The following is an 18,548-nucleotide window of genomic DNA, read 5'->3' as shown; positions in this document are numbered from 1 at the left end:
ATTGTAACTACAACAAAAGTGACAAGATACTCTTATCTAATACTAAAGTAAACTAAGTAAGTAAGCGCAAGATATTAGGGTTTATATTTTGGATAATTAGCTAAAAAATGTTAAGAGGCCAATACTTTATATTAATATTAATTAATATTTTAAATTAATATTTTATTTTTATAGTATTAAAATATAAAATTTAAAATTTAGTACTAGTTAATAATAATGAATTTTATTAATCATATAGTATTATTTTTTGAGAAAGAGCCTTGATGGTACCTTGAAGTTGCATGGTGCAACCGGCCTCACGATATAATAACACCACCTTGGCATCTTTATATAATATTGTTTTATAAAATTCATTGTATTTAAGAGGCAATGAAACTTTAATAAAAATATTAAACTATTATAAAATGACCATTGGACACTATAATGAGACTTTTTGTTTTATTTATTGGTAATTGGCAACTAAGGACGGGACATGAAATAAGTAAGGTATATCCTAATTCTAGAATTATACTAACATAAAAATGTTAAAGAATGTTTTAAGCCTCTATAAAACCTACTTTACCTCAACCTTATGATTTCAACTTTCAAGACTAAAAGAGGGGAGAGATTTATGGCTAGAAATAATGCACGATATGCAATTGCATTGTTGATAATTATAGTGGTAGTTATTTGTTCTGTTATTATGGGATTCCATGACACTATTTTTGAACAACGTTGGACTACACCTTATTATGTTGGATCTGATCTGTTGGATCCATGTATAGCTAGATGCAATAGAAACTTTCCTTATGATGCAGTTCATAGGTTTTTTTGCTTTTGGAGATGCTATCATCACCATGGATAAGTTAAGTAAGTAGTAATAGTAAGTATCTAGTTTATTTTGAATTCTTTGGAGTTTGTATAATATTATAATGAATATTTGTTGTGTTTTAAAACAATCTTTTTTTTTTTTACGATATTTTCTAATTCCACAGGTTAAGAATTAATTTGTTATGGATCTGAGCTCTACTTAAAAGTTTGTCGCTGATCAATAAATTATCACATACACAAGACAGGATTCAAACCTTTGATATTAAACAGATTAGTAGACAACTAGCTACTAAATCGTCAACAAGTTGGTTAACTCTTTTCTTATTAACTATAAAATGTATTTGAATTTTTTGTTTAAATAAAGAAGTGATTCATGCATGTTTGCTGATTTTGGGATTTTTAATGTTTTTGTTTTACCATTTTTACTTTCTTATCAAGTAGTTTAATTATGAGAAAGTATAGAAAATAATTTTAAGTTAATAAATATTTATTAATTTTAATTTTTTAATTCCAAAAATTCTCATTTTTTAATTAAACGATTTAGGTTTAAGATTTATAATTTATAATTTAAGATTTAGTGTTAAAAATTTATGATTAGTATCTAGAATTTAATCTCAACAAAATAATTTTAAAAAATTAGTCGATATTAGTTAAAAATACCTAGATTTCCATTTCCATATTACATTTTGAATATTTTCCTGAACAAATAGAACAAATACGCATGAAAAAATATAAAAGAGATGCACATTTTAAAACTAGTCTGATACACCCAAATGTTTCACAAGTCAAAATTCCATTTAAAAATTTGTATATGTGATTGTAAATTTGTAATTTTATGTCGGACTAGAAGAAGGTTAGATGATGGAAAGATAATTCTGATTTACAGAAATAATATTTATTATCATTATCTATACTCTTTTACGTTATAATCATTCTTTAATAGGCGTAGCTTTTTTGCTTCTCTCTCATATATAATACTTGTGATTGTTAAATATATTATCTATCTCGGTACTTATATAAATCAATATTACTATATGATATATTGTATTTTCAAAATTTGTCGAATTCAAACGACCGGCAATTAAACTTAACTAAAATAATAAATTAATCTAAATCAATGTATGCCTTGCTAAAATAAGAGGTTTTTGTTTTGTTTTTATCGGTATTTGCAACTCTAAGTATAAAACTATAAATAAAGACACCAACTATAAGCAAGAAATAATGGAATATACAAATAACAATATTAAGAAAGATTTAAGTGTAAAATCCTTTTAAATTTAATATAGGCGTAAACCATAAAACCATGGTTCTGAAAACCGAATCGGACCGGTCGGTTCAATCGGATTAACCGGAAATCAGTCACCATCCGGGTAAGGTCAGAAACCATTTGACAAAAATCGGTCAAAAAACTGGTCGAACCGGCAGTTAACCGGTGAACCGGAAGAATTGTTCGGTTTTTTAACGGTTTTTGGTTTGAAAATAAAAATGCTAAACGACGTCGTTTTGGGAGTTTTTTTAAAAAAAAAAGAAAAAAAGGACTAAACGCCTAAACGAGTAAACGAAGCCCTAAGTCCCTAATATTCACAGAAATCACCCAGATCCCAGAACTCCAGGAGCCAGAAGAGAAGAGGAATTACTGAAAAAGCAGTTCACCACCCACAGTCCCACCGCCATCGCCACCGCATCCCGCAGCCACAGCAGCGACGGTGTTGACCACGGCAACCACCACCGCGTCCTGTTTCGTCGCCGAACTCGCCCCTTGTTGCGTCGTCGCCGAGCTCGCCTCCTGTTGCGTTGTCGCCAAGCTCGCCTCCTCTTCCATCGTCGCCGTTACTCGCCGCCAGTAATACTCTGTTATTCACTTATTCTATTATTCCTCCTTGCTGCTTCATGATTTGTGTTTTTTGATTTGATGAGGTTATTTGAATTTGTTTGCCGCTTCATGGTTTTGTGGTTTTTGATTTGCTGAGGTTATTTGAATTTGTTTGCTGCTTCATGGTTTTGGTTTTTGATTTGCTGAGGTTATTTGAATTTATTATTTGAATTTGTTTGCTGCTTCATGGTTTTGTTTTTTGATTTGCTGAGGTTATTTGAATTTGTTTGCTGCTTCATGATTTGGTTGCTGAATTATTTATTTGTTCATAGTTTTCTGAAGTTATTTTCTGGTCTTTGATTTTCTGATTGTTACAGATGGAACAATCACAAAGTAACTCACAGCCACAAGATAATGCTGAGAAGTGATTGAGCAATCTGGAGCGGTTCTTTCAGGCGATCACGCCCTCTGTGCCTGCTCAGTATCTTTCTAAGGTTAGTTTTCAGTAACTAGCTGGCAAGTTTTGCTGGAACTTTTAATAGTTGTAGCTGGGTTAGGGAAGAAATCGCTTTTCTTTAACTAAGTTATTTATTGTAGTATTGTCGTTGTTTGTAACGGATGGATTTAGTGGCTGGTGTGACAATAAGTAGTAACATTTTGAAGGTCTGAATGGGATCAATGAATAGAAAGGAGAAGTGAGTTTCTCATCCATCAAGAAGTAAGCTAGTAAATGATGCATAATTTTTACTTTTTACACGTTTCATTTTTCTTTATTTTAGTGTGGTTTAAGTATTTGATTCTCCTTCTTCATTGTTTTTGTTTTTACCCATTTGCTCGTCTTTCCTTTTTGATTGTGAATTGAATATTGCAGCGGACCATGATGAGAGGCTTTAAGGCGTGCGATGTGGAGTCTCAGCCTTACTTTGTTCTTGGTGACTTGTGGGAATCTTTCAGGGAGTGGAGCGCATATGGTGCTGGTGTACCGCTTGTATTAAACGGGAATGAGAGTGTTGTTCAATATTACGTTCCCTATCTTTCTGGAATTCAAATTTACACTAGTGGGAAGCCTTCTGTAAAGTCAAGGTATTGCTTTCGTTGGACCTCGTTTGGAAGATTAATTTTAATGACCTTTTGGGAGGGTGTGAATCTTGATAAAGGCCAAACATTGGGGCATTTTGGATAGAGACATTGCAAATTTTATGTCAAGAAGTTATGGATTTAAGTATGTTGTAAGGTTAATTTAATATTCAGTTCTAGTGTTGATTCTTACTTTCTGAATAGCTAAGCATTCTACCTTAGTTGGATGCTTTTAGCTAGTACTTAGCTTCCAGTTGGGTTCACTTTTTCTCAATTTGTAAGTGCCTAACTGGTGCTTATGTTTCCGTAAAGTTTACAATCAAATTGTTTCCTTCTTTGATAGGCTGCCAGGTGAGGACAGCGACAGTGATTTCAGGGACTCAAGTAGTGAAGGTAGCAGTGATTGTGAACCTGAGAGAGGATTGAATTACTTGAGGGAGCAATGGAATCATCCACACCTGCCAGATGAGATTAATCGTCAGATGGGTGGATTATCATTGAGAGACCACCACACACTCCGACATGATGGCTTTTCTAGTGATGAAGGCGAATCTGTCAATTCACAGGGCTATTTGCTTTTTGAGTATCTTGAAAGAGACCCTCCTTACAGCCGTGAGCCTTTGTCTGACAAGGTTAGCCAACTCAACTACCCTGCCTCATAAGTCTATCTTCTCCAGTTATACTTGGACTGTTGGACATAGTTCTTTGTTTTGTTTAGCCTTTTCACTATATTGAAATTTTTGTGGTGGGATAGATATTGGACCTTGCTTACCGCCTTCCAGAACTGGTGAATCTGAGAAGTTGTGATATACTATCGTCAAGTTGGATATCTGTAGCATGGTATGCTTAACTTTGCTTTTTTGACATTCTTCATATGGATAGTTGCACAAGGGGCTGACCTATCATTTTGGTTTGCTTTGTAGGTATCCGATTTACAGGATACCCACTGGTCCAACTTTGAAAGATCTTGATGCATGCTTTCTAACTTACCATTCTCTTTATACACCTGTGGGAGGTAAGCTGCAGTTTTTCACCTCTTCATTTCTGCTTTACTGGTTTTGCTCTATAACAAAGTTTTGAGAATTAAAGAATAGTCTTTGTATATTGTTCCAGGCTAGGAAAAACAGACTAAGAAAATCAAAAGTTTTGGTCTCTTATCCTTTAGCTCCTAAATAGTGTGATGTATTTATTATACATTTGCAGAATTTATTTTAGAATCTCCCCAGCTATGGATAGACACATGCCTAATACCCATTTCCATTGACAGAATATATATGGCTACTATCTACTTATCTAGGCACCTGGTAGTTGTGATATTCTCCAACTGTGTTCTTCTTCTTGAGACATACTATTGAGTAGCACAATGGATCATTATATCTGTCAGCAGTACCCAGTGAACTTCTTGACGTGTTGCTGCTTATTTGTATTTTTAGTAATTTTTGTTTTATATATTTAGTTTGTGATATTTTATCTTTCATCCTTTGAAATTAAGGGTTGTTGGGTTTCTTTATTTGCTCTCTTCTTCAACTACAAAGAGTCATGTTTTCGTCTTGGTGAATGTTTCTATTAAAGTGTATTGGCTAGTAACCAGTGCATGAAAATGGTTTGCCTGGAACAGAAATTTGAGGTGCTGCATGCCTGCATGTGTGAGATAGTTGAATAAATTCATTTTTATGTGTTCCATTGGTTGCTTAACAAATATACAATACTTTTGTATTTCAGGTACACAACAAAGGGTGCAGGCACCTGTAATGTCACATACTACTGAGACAGATGGTGCCCCTAAAATGTCTTTACCGGTGTTTGGTCTTGCTTCATACAAGTTCAAAGGATCTCTGTGGACTCCAAACGGTGGACATGAGCGCCAGGTGGCTACCTCTCTTTCACAAGCGGCTGACAAGTGGTTGAGACTGCTTCAGGTCAGTCACCCTGATTTCATGTTTTTCAGCCGCTGAGGATTCTCTAAGGTGACTGTAACAATTTTAATTAAGCCGTTTGAGAAGTGGATCTAGTTGTCTGCCATTACCAGCTTGGCCCATTTCTTAGATACAGTACTTGATGAAGTGAGAGTATATCATGTATTTGACAAAGAAAAAAAAAAGAAAAAAAAAGGGAAAAAAGAAAAACAAAAAGATGTCAGGCCCTGTCCTTTGTAGTTCCTGCTATGTTTCCTTCTTTGATAAGTGAAACAATGGAAGCAGCAAAGCTCTGGACAAGCATCCTCGACTGTTAAGGCTACTCAGAATTTGTTCATGGCGGATGTACAGGCTAAAAAGCAGCTTAGCAATCGCATGGTTTTGTTTTGCTGACATCAATGATTTTACCCACATCAGTTGTTTGTTGTAATTTTGCAACTATATTTATTTTATGGTGGCATGTTTTTGTTAAAGAGAACAGGCTTCTTTTTTGTGTCCTGATGATCACCATATAGGACCCGGCTTTAGTGTATTGGGGAATTTTACTGGTAATGGTATTAGAATTGCCCCATCTCTGTATTTGAATTGTAACAATAACATTTACGTATCTTAGCTGCTTTACATGTAGGAACCGTCATCTTTTCTTCGTAATTTTGTTACTAATGGATGTTTGTAGGGAGAAATCTTGCTTTGCGTCTTCCTTTCTTTTTATCGGTGGTTTTTTGCATATGTTCTTTATTGGAAATAATCGTTCATCTTAAAATGTGAAAAAATAGTTTTCTCAGTTTGGTAAAATTTTAGCTTTTTAAAAGTAATTTGTTAAAATTAGTTTTTTAAAGATAATGTTTTAAAATTATAATAAAACAATATTTTAATCCAGGGTTTATTATTATTACTCACCGCTCCATATGAATTCTTTCCATTTTTTTTCCAATTATTTTGGTAAGTGTAATCTGTTATATTTTAACATCTCTTGTATTTTTTGTGTCACGTAGCATTTGTTTTATTTTGACTGATACGGAAACTGAGAAAGTAAGACTTAATATTATGTTTGTTGGTCTGAGATTGGTACTAAAATTTTAATTTTTGTATTTAAAATTTCAGTATTTCAGTATCTAAAAAAAATAGAGATACAAAAAATAATGTTTTAAAGGTTTATAATAAAACAATATTTTAATCCAGGGTTTATTATTATTACTCACCGCTCCATTTATGAATTCTTTCCATTTTTTCCCAATTATTTTGGTAAGTGTAATCTGTTATCTTTTAACATTTTTTGTATTTTTTGTGTCACATAGGGGTGTTATCGGTTCGGTTTGGTTTGGTTTTGGACAAAAAACTAACCGAACCAATATATTCGGTTCTTACAGATGCACAACCGTTCGGTTTGTTGCTTTTACAATCGAACTGAACCGAACCGAATCAACAGCGGTTTGTTTTGATCGATTTTTTTGATTTTTAATTTCTAATGAGAAGAATATGAATCACAATAATTAGAGGTTTAAAATAGTCAATAAACTGATATAATAAGAGTAAAACATTGAAATGGTTAGGGGTTAGAAATTTTTGTTGTTAGGTTAAAGGTTAAAATGGTTAAAACATTGAAATGTATGCATATCTTCGATTCGGTTTGGTTCGATTTAGTTTCTATCGAGCCAACCGAAAACCGAACCAAACCGATCGGTTTGTCAGAAAAAAACCGATTTTTTTGGTTTTCAATTTTTGGTTCGGTTTTGCGGTAATTTTCGGTCCGATTCGATCACTTACACCCTTAGTGTCACGTAGCATTTGTTTTGTTTTGACTGATATGGAAACTAAGAGAGTAAGACTTAATATTATGTTTGTTGGTTCTGAGATTGGTACTAAAATTTTAATTTTTGTATTTAAAATTTCAGTATTTCAATACCTCAAAAAAATAGAGACTGAAATTGTTGATCATTTTGCATATATATTATCAAATTTCATTTCCATATTTCAAACACTTTACACATTTGAAATTACCCATACCTAGTTACGCGGTACACAAAATTCTAGTTAAGCACATCTGAAAATCTTGCATCATCTAAAAATTAGTGTATTCTAATTAAACTTTCATGACAATTTTTTCTCTATAGTGTTCTATAATCTAACTGCATTAAACAAGGAATATACAGACAATGAAGAATAATTAGAAAAATTTTAGAAAATTCAAAAAGTTACAATTGAAAAGCAATACATAATATCCTAACAATTGATTTAGAAAACTTGGATGTATCTGAGTGTAAGTCAGTGTAACTAGTGTCCGTATCCCATTACTAATTAACACTGTTATTCATAATTTGAAACGCGCAGCTTAAATCTTAACAATTCATTCCAAAGTCATCAAATCTGGCAGCGTTGGTCTGTATTGATTCTTGTTCCATAAAATTCAAAAATAAAGGGCAATATTAATTTATCTTTTCCATAAAACTCAAAAATAACAGAGAAGAAAAGGAGGAGGGAATTTATTTAGGCACATCTATAATTCTTGTATTCTTTTTTGTCACGTTTCTTCCTGGATTAGCTCATGTAATTTTCTGTCCAATGTCTCGGAACATATCTCACGCATTAATCCGTAGAAAGACATCAATTCAGACAAGTGTTCTATAGACATGTTTGGCATCACGATTCTTGCAACTTTTTCCCTTTCCTGATTCATTTTCATCTTGTGTGTATAAATTGAACCATTTCTAATCGTTGCACCAACCCGCTTTAGCCTATTCTACTGCTGCATTTGCCTGCAACGATGCATTCATCTTTTAACAAATGGCTTTGCTCCCCAAAATAGATAGATGCTGTTATTATATCAAGCCTTTTTTCTTTGTAGACATTTTCTGTCTTGCTATAGTTTAATCTCTCTTTTAATATACCTTTGATACATTATACTTTTGAAATCACACCACAATTAATGTAGGATTAGTGGATTACTTAAACCATGTATGAGTTGAGTTGGATTTGTTCTGTTTAGATTTTGGCTAACCTGCTTTAAGTTCAGAACTTTGATCTTCATAGTTGGAGGGATCGACGTCCTCGCCTTTGCAAAGAAGGACCCCTTGAATGGGATTAAAGCTCTCCAATAGAGTGTGAACTCCACTCACTCTTGTATATCACTGCTTAATTAGTTAGTTCCTCTAACGATGAAAAAACTCCACATATACATACATTACATGGTTATTTGTAAGTGAATTAGAGACATGTAATTCAAATTGAATCGACTTAATGAAAGCGATTGAATGCATTAGTTTTTCTAAATCTCTAATGAGTAATGATCATAAGATAAAATCAGTAGTTGAGTTTTGGGTTAGGAGTTTCTCTGGGCCTGATCCAGTTTTTGTTCTTTGTTATTGTCCTATTGGATCATGTAATGTTGATCTGCATATGGTTTAGGCAAAAATATCATTAAAGATGGAATGGAGCAGGTGCGTTGCCATTTGCCAATCACAATGCTCCAGTTGAATGAATTGGTGATGAGTGCGGTCACTTTTTCTCTCTTTCGGTGGGATCTTGACATGGTGAATGAAGCGATAAGCATGTAAAGAATCAACGAATTTTGGTGAATTGTGTTAACCGGGTAGCGGAGAAGGGTGGTCCGACAAGTCAAGCGTGTTCCAGCTATATGTATTGACTTTTTCAATAAGTGGTCAGGGTAAATGGGTCGCATCACACACTGGACACTGGGGTAACCACATCATATACCATTCGTCGTTTTGCTTCAAATCAACCATGCATCATGCTAAGCCCCATCAAATCTTCATGTACTTCCCACCCACTTGATTTAAATCCCTTATTTTATTTTAAACAAATTATTTTACTACTTTCCTTTTGCTTTTGCCTACAAGTCTAGAACTAGAACAAAACAATTTTTTTCCCTAGAGTCCCCCCAATCTCCCAAAACTCAAGGGCCCATGTCGCCAAAAAGAGCATCGACGTTAATCTCGAAATAGTTATAATGTTGGTCTTTCTTTTCTTTCACGTCATTTTATTAATAAAACATGAAACATATATAAAAATATTTACTTCTACGGAGTAAAAATGGTCAAATGGCCAAATGTTTAGGTGAAACATAGAGAAAGTGTCTCAACTTTTAGCGCATGTATATGTGTATATGTATTGACGGTCCCGTATGTTAAATAGGAGAAATCAAAATCATTTTTAGTAACTGACTAATAGTCAAATAATGCGATGTTATCTTAATCATACATCTGTTGGTCATGTAAATAAAACCATCGTTGAATTATGATGAGCATAAAATGGATTGTGTTAGTCAAAAAGAAACCAACATAGAAATCTTTTTCTCCATGAAGAAATAAAAATTAATCATTAAAAAGAAAAAGAGAAAACATGCCGATTTAAAGAAAAACAGGGGACGAAAAGGATAAAGAGGGAAAAAAAAAAAGATGCGAAATTAAATATGGTAATTACTTGTGATAACACAAGCAGGTGGCACAGTGAGTGAGTGAGTGGAAGCTGCAAAGTGAAGTGTGAAAGCAAAAGAAGCAGCAGAGAGCAGATCGGCGATGGCGGTTTCCTTACCCATTCTGGTCATCCTCATCGCCCTCCACCTCATCGCCTTCGTCTTCGCCGTAGGCGCCGAACGACGTCGTAGCGCCGTACACCTCTCTCTCTCTCTCTCTCTCTCTCTCTCTCTCTCTCTCTCTGTGTGGAATTGAATTAAGGTCTAAGCTGAAATGCTTCCGTTTTGTGTATCTGGTTTTGCAGGCGAAAGTGGTTCCCGATGAGTATGACGACAGAACTTACTGTGTTTACACCACCGATGCCTCCACAGTGTACGGCCTCTCCGCCTTCTTTCTCCTATTAATCAGCCACGCCATCGTTAACGCCCTCACCAGATGCCTCTGCTGCGGCAAGGGCCTCGTCTCCGGCGCCCGCTCCACCTGTGCCGTCTTTCTCTTCATTTTCTCTTGGTAATTCCTCCTTCGTACTTTTTTATTTTTGTATCGAAAAAACTTTTCCCTGAATTTCACTCTCAGTTCCTCTTCTTGTTGACTTATAGAATTATTTAAATCGTATTTCATATGAAGCAGAAGTATTACTTGAAAGCTCATAATTCTCAACTATGTGAATGGATTAATTATGCAATTTGCGGCTAGGGAATGAGAAATGACAAATTGAAGAGAGTAAAGTTTGGATTTTCAATATATGTTTGAGCTGAGATAGTGTTTGATTGAATTATGAAAATCATATATAGATTGATTAGAAGAAAATTGATTCTTTTTATTTGATTCTAATATTGGGACTACAAAAATCAGGATTAGCTTTCTGGGAGCAGAGTCATGCTTGTTAGCAGGGTCTGCGAGGAACGCATATCACACAAAATACAGAGGGTATTTTGGGGTAAATGACTTGTCCTGCGCCACCCTCCGCAAGGGGGTGTTCGCCGCCGGTGCTGCCCTTACTTTGATCTCCATGTTGGCCTCCATTTTGTACTATTGGGCTCACTCCAAGGCTGATACTGGTGGCTGGGAGAAGCACCACAATGAGGGCATTGTATTAGCTACCCACCAGCAACAACAAGGTTCTGACTTCGGCAAGGCCTGAAACTTTGTTTTATTGCTTTCATTCACATCTGAAACAGGGTTAATTTGCACAAGGGTGCGTCTTTTTTTTTTTTTGTTAGATATGGATATGGGGGTGTTAGGGTTTAAGGGAAGGAAAATGTTCTCAGATCGTTGTCTACTGCTTTTTAATTTTGGAGAATATGTAATTCAATATTTATGCTGTATAATAGGAGAATGCCTGAAACAATTTAGCTTGATGGTGATAACTATTGCTGTTCAATGTTCATACTTCATATATATTCTACTATCTAGTTTGAAAAGCTTGCTTTCTCTCTAGACCATTTGCTTTTCAGTGTCTTGGTTGCTTGCATAGTTGCATTATTGTACTAGAATCTTTCATGGGAACTTTACTCTAATTCTCGCAAAGCCATTAGTCCAAATTGCGGAAGAAAAGGTTCATTTAACTAGTATCTTGATAGCAGTGTCAAGTCCTTTTTCGTGGTTTTAATCTTTGTTTATTTCCTCTAATATATTTTAATGAGGAATGTTAAGGGCCATCAATTTTGGTGTTTTGTAACCATCAATTGGCCATCAATAGTATTTTCAATACAACAACAACAAAGCCTTATCCCACTAAGTGGGGTCGGCTACATGAATCAAACGACGCCATTGTGCTCTGTCATGTATCATGTCTACAGAGATACCGTTTACATGTAGATCTCGTTTGACCACTTCATGGATGGTCTTCTTAGGTCTTCCTCTGCCTTTCGCCCTTTGTCCATCTTCCATCTCATCCACCCTCCTGACTGGATGTTCTATCGGTCTTCTTCTCACATGTCCAAACCACCTGAGACGCGATTCAACCATCTTTTCCACAATGGATGCTACTCCAACTCTCTCCCTTATATCTTCATTCCTTATTTTATCCAATCGTGTGTGACCACTCATCCATCTCAACATCTTCATCTCTGCCACACTCAGCTTATGTTCGTGCTCTCCTTTAGCCGCCCAACACTCCGTACCATACAGCATAGCCGGTCTTATAGCGGTGCGATAGAATTTACCTTTAAGTTTTAAAGGCACTTTTTTGTCGCATATAAAACCAGATGCACTCCGCCATTTTGACCAACCTGCTTGGATCCTATGATTTACATCATGTTCAATCTCTTCATTATCCTGTATGATGCACCCAAGATACTTAAAACTTTTAACTTTTCGTAAGGTGTTCTCTCCAATTTTCACCTCTATATTGGAGTTTTCCCTTCTCAGACTGAACTTACATTCCATATATTCTGTCTTGCTACGGCTTATGCACAGACCATACACTTCTAGAGCTTCTCTCCATAACTCCAACTTCTTATTTAGGTCTTCCCTTGACTCTCCCATAAGGACGATATCATCGGCAAAAAGCATGCACCATGGCACAGGCTCTTGGATGTGCTCTGTGAGTACTTCCAAGACTAATGTGAAAAGGTATGGACTTAAGGATGATCCCTGGTGTAATCCTATACCAATAGGGAATTCCTCTGTCACACCACCTTGAGTCTTCACACCTAGACTTTTCCTTAATATTCCCTTGGCCATTCATGTAATATCTTGATTTTTCTCTTTTGGTCAACTTAGTATCTTGATATTTGAATTGGGTGATGACAATTGATTGGCCCTTATTAGGGATACTTATGCAGTTATGTTGATTGCTGAAATCTCTTTGGTTGGATTGAAGCGTTTAGACATGTTGGCATAGTTGTTTTACATACTGATACTCGTATTTATTAGGCGCATGGCATGTTGGCATATACCAAATCATATAGTCATAATCTGTTTTCCTTTCAGGACATTTATAAATACAATTATACTCCATCCCAGTTGCCCTCTAAATTGGTGGCTGTGCGATTTTAACAGAAGGGAACTACCTTGAAGACAGTCATAATCTGTTTTCCTTTCAGGACATTTATAAATACAATTATTCTCCACATACAAGTTATTTTTTCACAAATCTATACAAGTCATTTTACCTTAATTCATCTCGCGCGCCTCTTAATCTAACCAACTTTTCAATCAACGCACGAATATATAATAGCCTTTTTTGAAAGAATTTCGTTTCCGTTTTCGAATTTTTTCAACGTTTTCGATCTACGTTCTCTTCTATCTATATGTTCTCTCCATTTCTCTTCGTTCTTTTTCTACATTTTTTAAATCAAAATCTAAAATCAGTTTTGAAATAATGAATAATTCAAATTCAAATTGTCAATTGAACCAGAACGAAGTTGAGTATTGTTTTGAATCTAATCAAGTGGCTGAGGTGTGGTTCAATTTTAGTTAATGTTTTCGTTAGTAATTTATGATTCTGTAGATGAATAATGTTTTTGTTTGTGAAAATTGTTATTCATCATTGATGGTTTGAATTGAATGTAATGTAAAAATTATGTATTAAAGAAAATATTTTTCTGTATTTGCAGCAAATTTCGCTGTAACACGAAGATATTTGAGTGTATTGTTTAAAAATTTTCGGTGTATGTGTGCTGATAAGTTTTGCATAATTCAAAACTCTTCTTCTCCCTCCTCCTTTTCTTCTGCTGCTTCTTCTTTTTCTTTTTCATCATCATCATCTTCTTTTTTTTTCTTATTCTTTTTTTTTTCTTGTTTTACTCTTTTAACAAGAATAAAAACAAAAAAATCAAACAAAGAAGAAGAAACACATAATGGTACAAAATTACTTGGAAGATGATGAAATTACATTTATTCAACTAAAAAAAAGAAAAAAATAAGAAAAAAAAGAAAAAAATACAGTATTAGAGAAAATATTTTTCTGTATTTGCAGCAAATTTGGGTGTAAGACGAAGATATTTGAGTGTATTATTTAAAAATTTTCGATACATGTGTACTGATAAGTTCTGCATAATTCAAAACTCTTCATCTTCCTCCTCCTCCTCCTCATCTTCTACTACTTCTTTTTTTTTCATCATCATCACCATCTTTTTTTTTTACTTATTCATCTTTTCTTTTTTGTTTTACCTTTTCAATTTTTTTTCTTGTTTTACTCTCTCAACAAGAATAAAAACAAAAAAAATCAAAACAAAGAAGAAGAAAAAACACATAATGCTGCAAAATTACTTGGAAGATGATGAACTTACGTTCATTCAACTAAAAGAAAAAAAAAGAAAGAAAGAAAGGAAAAAAAGAAGAAGAAAAGATGCAGCATTAGAGGAAATATTTTTCTGTATTTGCAGCAAATTTGGGTGTAACACGAAGATATTTGAATGTATTGTTTAAGAATTTTCGGTGTATATATGCTGACAAGTTATGCATAATTCAAAACTCTTCATCTTCTTCTTCCTTATTTCTGCTGCTTCTTCTTCTTCATCTTCTTATTTTATTTTCTCATAATTCTTTTCAAATTCATCTTCGCAACTTCCTTCACTTTTTGCGACAATTTTCAGAGATTTTTGAGAGATTTTTTATCCCTGTTTGAATTTTGAGTGTTGCAGTTTTGATTGAGGAAAAAGAACCGTTTGCGTTATTCAAGACTTAGGGAAGTGCATGTTTATACGCAATCTAAACTGAAGGTCGTTTTTATTGGATTTGAACCAATTTATATGAACTTATATACCAAAAAGATTTGTATGTATAGCAGATCTCTTATAAATAAAATAAGTAGTTACAAATATATATTTTTTTAAGAGTTGTATTGCATGTATTTTTAATAAAGTAATGTTAGGTAGACAATAAAAAAAGGTTAGGTAACTAATTCTTTTTTATCAATATTAATTTGTTAGATTATTTTGTTTATGCTAAATTATATACTCTAATTTTTAAATTATAAAGTTAAATTTTAAAATTAATTAATATTAATTAATTAAAAGTTAATTTTTTTATTGTTTTTTGAAGACATTTAAAAAAAATCTTTTGTCAGTCATTTGTTTTTCGGTTATATTAACATTCCAGTCCAAAAATCTTAGTTGTCCAAAAAAGAAGATAATTAATGTTCAGCTTTTTTTTTATAATCATGCAATCATCTGCATTTTTTTTTTTAATCAGCGGGGTCAAAGACCCCAAAAAGAGAAATGCAGTAAAAAAAAACAACACTAAGCAAAGAAAGCTAATCAACTCGTCTAAATCTAAGGACACCACAAGCATCAAGAAACAGAGCATGTTGAATATCTGTCGTGGGAGCATCCAAGATGTAGATGTCATGGGGAAGTTCTTGTCCTTTTTTGGCGAAGTAAATCAGCAATGCTATTAGCTTCACGGAATGTGTGTCTTCAGCTTAAATTTTTGATCCGATCAGTGACAATTTTGATATCTAGGATGAGACGAGGCACTTTTCTCTAACGAGGTTGATTGGCCACTTGAGAATCAGATTTAAATTAAAAACAATGGTGGAGAAGTCATTTGCTACAGTAATTTGGAGACCTCTAATAATACCCCACAACTAGGAATGGATAATGGAACTACTATCAATATTGCATGAAAAAGCTTTGATGAATCTGCAAGGTGGTCGCAAAACACTCCACCATGATTGTTGTTACATGTTTTAACTTTTAATAAGTGTTGTTATCGGCTTATCGCTGTCCATATAATCATTTTTTCTTCTGTTCTTATTTTCATATTTCTAATAAAAATAAATTTAAACTCTAAATCTTAAACTCTACTAAAAAAATCCTAAACACCAATAATTGAAAAAAAAAACTAAACCCTAAATTCTTCGTATCAACCCAACAATGCCACGAAGAATCCAATACTCTAAAGAATAATAGACATTAGTTAGTGATGTTATTAAAATTTAAAATTCTAAATTTTGAATCTTAATTCTTAAACTTTAATTCTTATAAACTCAAAAATATCATGGAATAATTAACACCATAAACACTAATAATTTAAATATGAACGAACTCCTAAACCCTAAAACCCTCTTTTAAATCCAAAAATACCATGTGATACTCAACACTATAAAAAACAATGATTAAAAAGCAAAACATGAACCATAAATTCTTTCTATAAATCTAACAATGTCATAAGAACTCAACACCATAAACATTAAGGGGGATGCTACACATTTATGTAACTATGTAATCAAGTTGGTCTAACACTAAAAAAATCTAATATCATTAAATAAAATGTAAAATACACACATTTAATACAGACAAAATTGTTCTTGCCCAACACTTCTTCTCCCCCACGCTTTTTCTTCTACTTTTTTTCATGCTCGTTTAAGCATGAAGCGTCTTCTTCTTCTTCGTCTCCATCTCCTCTTTTTTCGCATTCCTTCTTCTTCACGTGTTTTCTCCTTATCGTCATTCTTTTGTTGTTGCTACTGTATTTTTTTGTCGTTTCCTCCTTCTCTCTCTGGTGAAGAAGCAGTAGAAGGTGAGGAAGAAGAGTTTTGAATAGTGCATAATGAACCGAACACAGTACTCATAATGAACCGAACACATCACTCGTAATGAACCTAACACAGTACTCATTGTGAACCAAACACAGTACAATTGTATAGTATTGAGTGAACGAAACATAATCTATTATATAAAATCAAATTCAAATAGCTTTCTGCAGAATGAACCGAACACAGTACTCATAGTGAACTGAACACAGTACTCATGTTGAAACAATTGTATAGTACTGAGTGAACGAAACATAATCCATTATATCAAATCAAATTCAGATAACTCTGTCTACAATTTACATATTATCAATTCAATTCAATTCAGTACACCTTCGTCCATTTAATTCAATTCAAATTAGGAATTGCATTCCATTCAATTCGATTCAAAATTGAATAATCCAAACTTTGTCAGTTTGATTCGTTTCAGAAGAGTAATCCAAATCGCTCTCCTGATTTGAAGTTGAGTCATTTATTGTTTCGATTCAGAAGTGCAGATCGAAGAAGAAAACGAAGAAGAATAGGAAGAAGATAAATGCAACGTAACTATATCGAAATAAGAAAACGAGAAGATGAACGCGACCAGAGGAGTTTACATTGCAGTAGAAGGTTTACGTTGAGTAAAGCTTTAGATTGAAGCACGTTATATGTAGCGCGTGTATGACCAACGAGTGAGGGGTAGGAGATGCTTGTGTGGAGGAAATTACTTGGTTAACAACCATGTAGAAAATACATGGATGCAGAGCTTTCCCAAAACATTAATATCTATTAGTTAATTGTTTGAACATATGTATTAAAATTTAAAAGATTTAATTACTCTGTTGGTCCTATAATTTTATAAAATTTTTAATTAGGTTCCTATACTTTTTTTTCCTTTTAATTGAGTCTTTACACCAATTTTTTTAATTGGGTCCTTATATTTGGATTCCTGCATTAATTTTTTTTAGTTGGATCCCTATAAAATTAAACTAATTACTGTCAAAAGAAACCTAATTAAAAAAAAATATTGGTGCAGGGATTCAATTAAAAGGAAAAAAAATATAAATACTTAATTAAAAATTTCGCAAAACTATAAGAACTAATAGAGTAATTAAACCAATTTAAAACTTTGAATCCTATATCCTAGATACCTCATATATATCCAAAAAATTATGAGGTGTTCAACACCGTAAATACTAATAATTACAAAAAAAAAGTAAAGTATATTTTTTGTTTCTAATGTTTGTGATTTTTTTTAAAATACCTCTAATATTTAGTTGTATTTAATTTTATCTCTAATATTTTTGGTTTGTGTTAAAATTATCTTTGAATGTTAATTTTATCTGAAATGTTGGAAACAAAATTAAAAACATTTAGAAATAATTCCCTATCGTACGCTTTTTCCAAATCAATAAACATCATATGTAGATCCTTTTTATTACTACAATACCTCTCCATCATCCTTGTTATCCCCTAGTATAAAACTAAATTGATTCTCTGTTAACTCCATATAAAAAATATTAAGGATAAAATTTATAATGTATAGAGATAGTTATCAAATAAATAAAAAATATTAAAAACAAAATTAAATGTCACAAAAAAAGACAAAATTAAATAAAATTAAACGTCAAAAAATATTTTTTTTAAAATTTATAAATTTTAAAAATAAAAATATACTTTTATCTTAAAAAAAAACTCATCCCAAACCCTAAATGCCTCCTATCAATCCAATAGTGCCGTGTAGAATCCAACGTCGTAAAAACTAATATCCATTATTAGTTAGTGATATTTGAACAAATTGTATTCAATTAAAAATTATAATTTATAAGCCTTAAATCCTAGCTAATTCCTAAACCCTATAAACCCAATAATGCATCATAGGTGGAAAAAAATATTATTAAATAAAAGAACAATCGATAAAAAAATGATATTCTCTTTTAATATATATAGTTTTTTATAGTGATAAGTTATAAAATATAAAAATAGATAAAGTTAAAAAAAAATAAAGTTGTGTATTTTTAATAAATTAAAAAAAT

General features: G+C 32.9%; 2 protein-coding genes across 2 annotated transcripts in view; both read left to right on the top strand.

Annotated features, from left to right (window-relative positions):
- The window catches only part of LOC107467421 (uncharacterized), a gene marked incomplete in the record, with an annotated part of 13,928 nt that extends 7,661 nt beyond the window's left edge, over positions 1–6,267 (top strand). Inside the window, 6 exon segments of the mRNA XM_021131348.2 lie at positions 3,052–3,117; positions 3,495–3,706; positions 4,044–4,332; positions 4,455–4,540; positions 4,624–4,715; positions 5,423–6,267. Of these exon segments, the coding sequence (XP_020987007.1) occupies positions 3,052–3,117; positions 3,495–3,706; positions 4,044–4,332; positions 4,455–4,540; positions 4,624–4,715; positions 5,423–5,655 (978 nt within the window).
- A 3,748-nt stretch (positions 6,268–10,015) lies between these two features.
- LOC107467529 (uncharacterized) lies at positions 10,016–11,505 on the top strand. The gene is made up of 3 exons (XM_016086651.3): positions 10,016–10,244; positions 10,354–10,559; positions 10,905–11,505. Exons 1-3 carry the CDS (start codon positions 10,152–10,154, stop codon positions 11,191–11,193), a joined length of 588 nt encoding a protein of 195 aa, XP_015942137.1. The 5' UTR covers positions 10,016–10,151; the 3' UTR covers positions 11,194–11,505.
- The last annotated feature ends 7,043 nt before the right edge of the window (positions 11,506–18,548 follow it).

This window comes from Arachis duranensis, chromosome 9 (genome assembly GCF_000817695.3).
Source record: "Arachis duranensis cultivar V14167 chromosome 9, aradu.V14167.gnm2.J7QH, whole genome shotgun sequence".
NCBI lineage: Eukaryota > Viridiplantae > Streptophyta > Magnoliopsida > Fabales > Fabaceae > Arachis > Arachis duranensis.
This window is presented reverse-complemented; position numbering and strand designations above follow the sequence as displayed.

Bases quoted from the DNA above. Each gene is read 5' to 3' on its own strand.
- LOC107467529 (XM_016086651.3), top strand. From the start codon at position 10,152: ATGGCGGTTTCCTTACCCATTCTGGTCATCCTCATCGCCCTCCACCTC. The intron at 10,245-10,353 runs GTACACCTCTCT...CTGGTTTTGCAG, and splicing joins CCGAACGACGTCGTAGCGCC to GCGAAAGTGGTTCCCGATGA. The intron at 10,560-10,904 runs GTAATTCCTCCT...TACAAAAATCAG, and splicing joins TTTCTCTTCATTTTCTCTTG to GATTAGCTTTCTGGGAGCAG.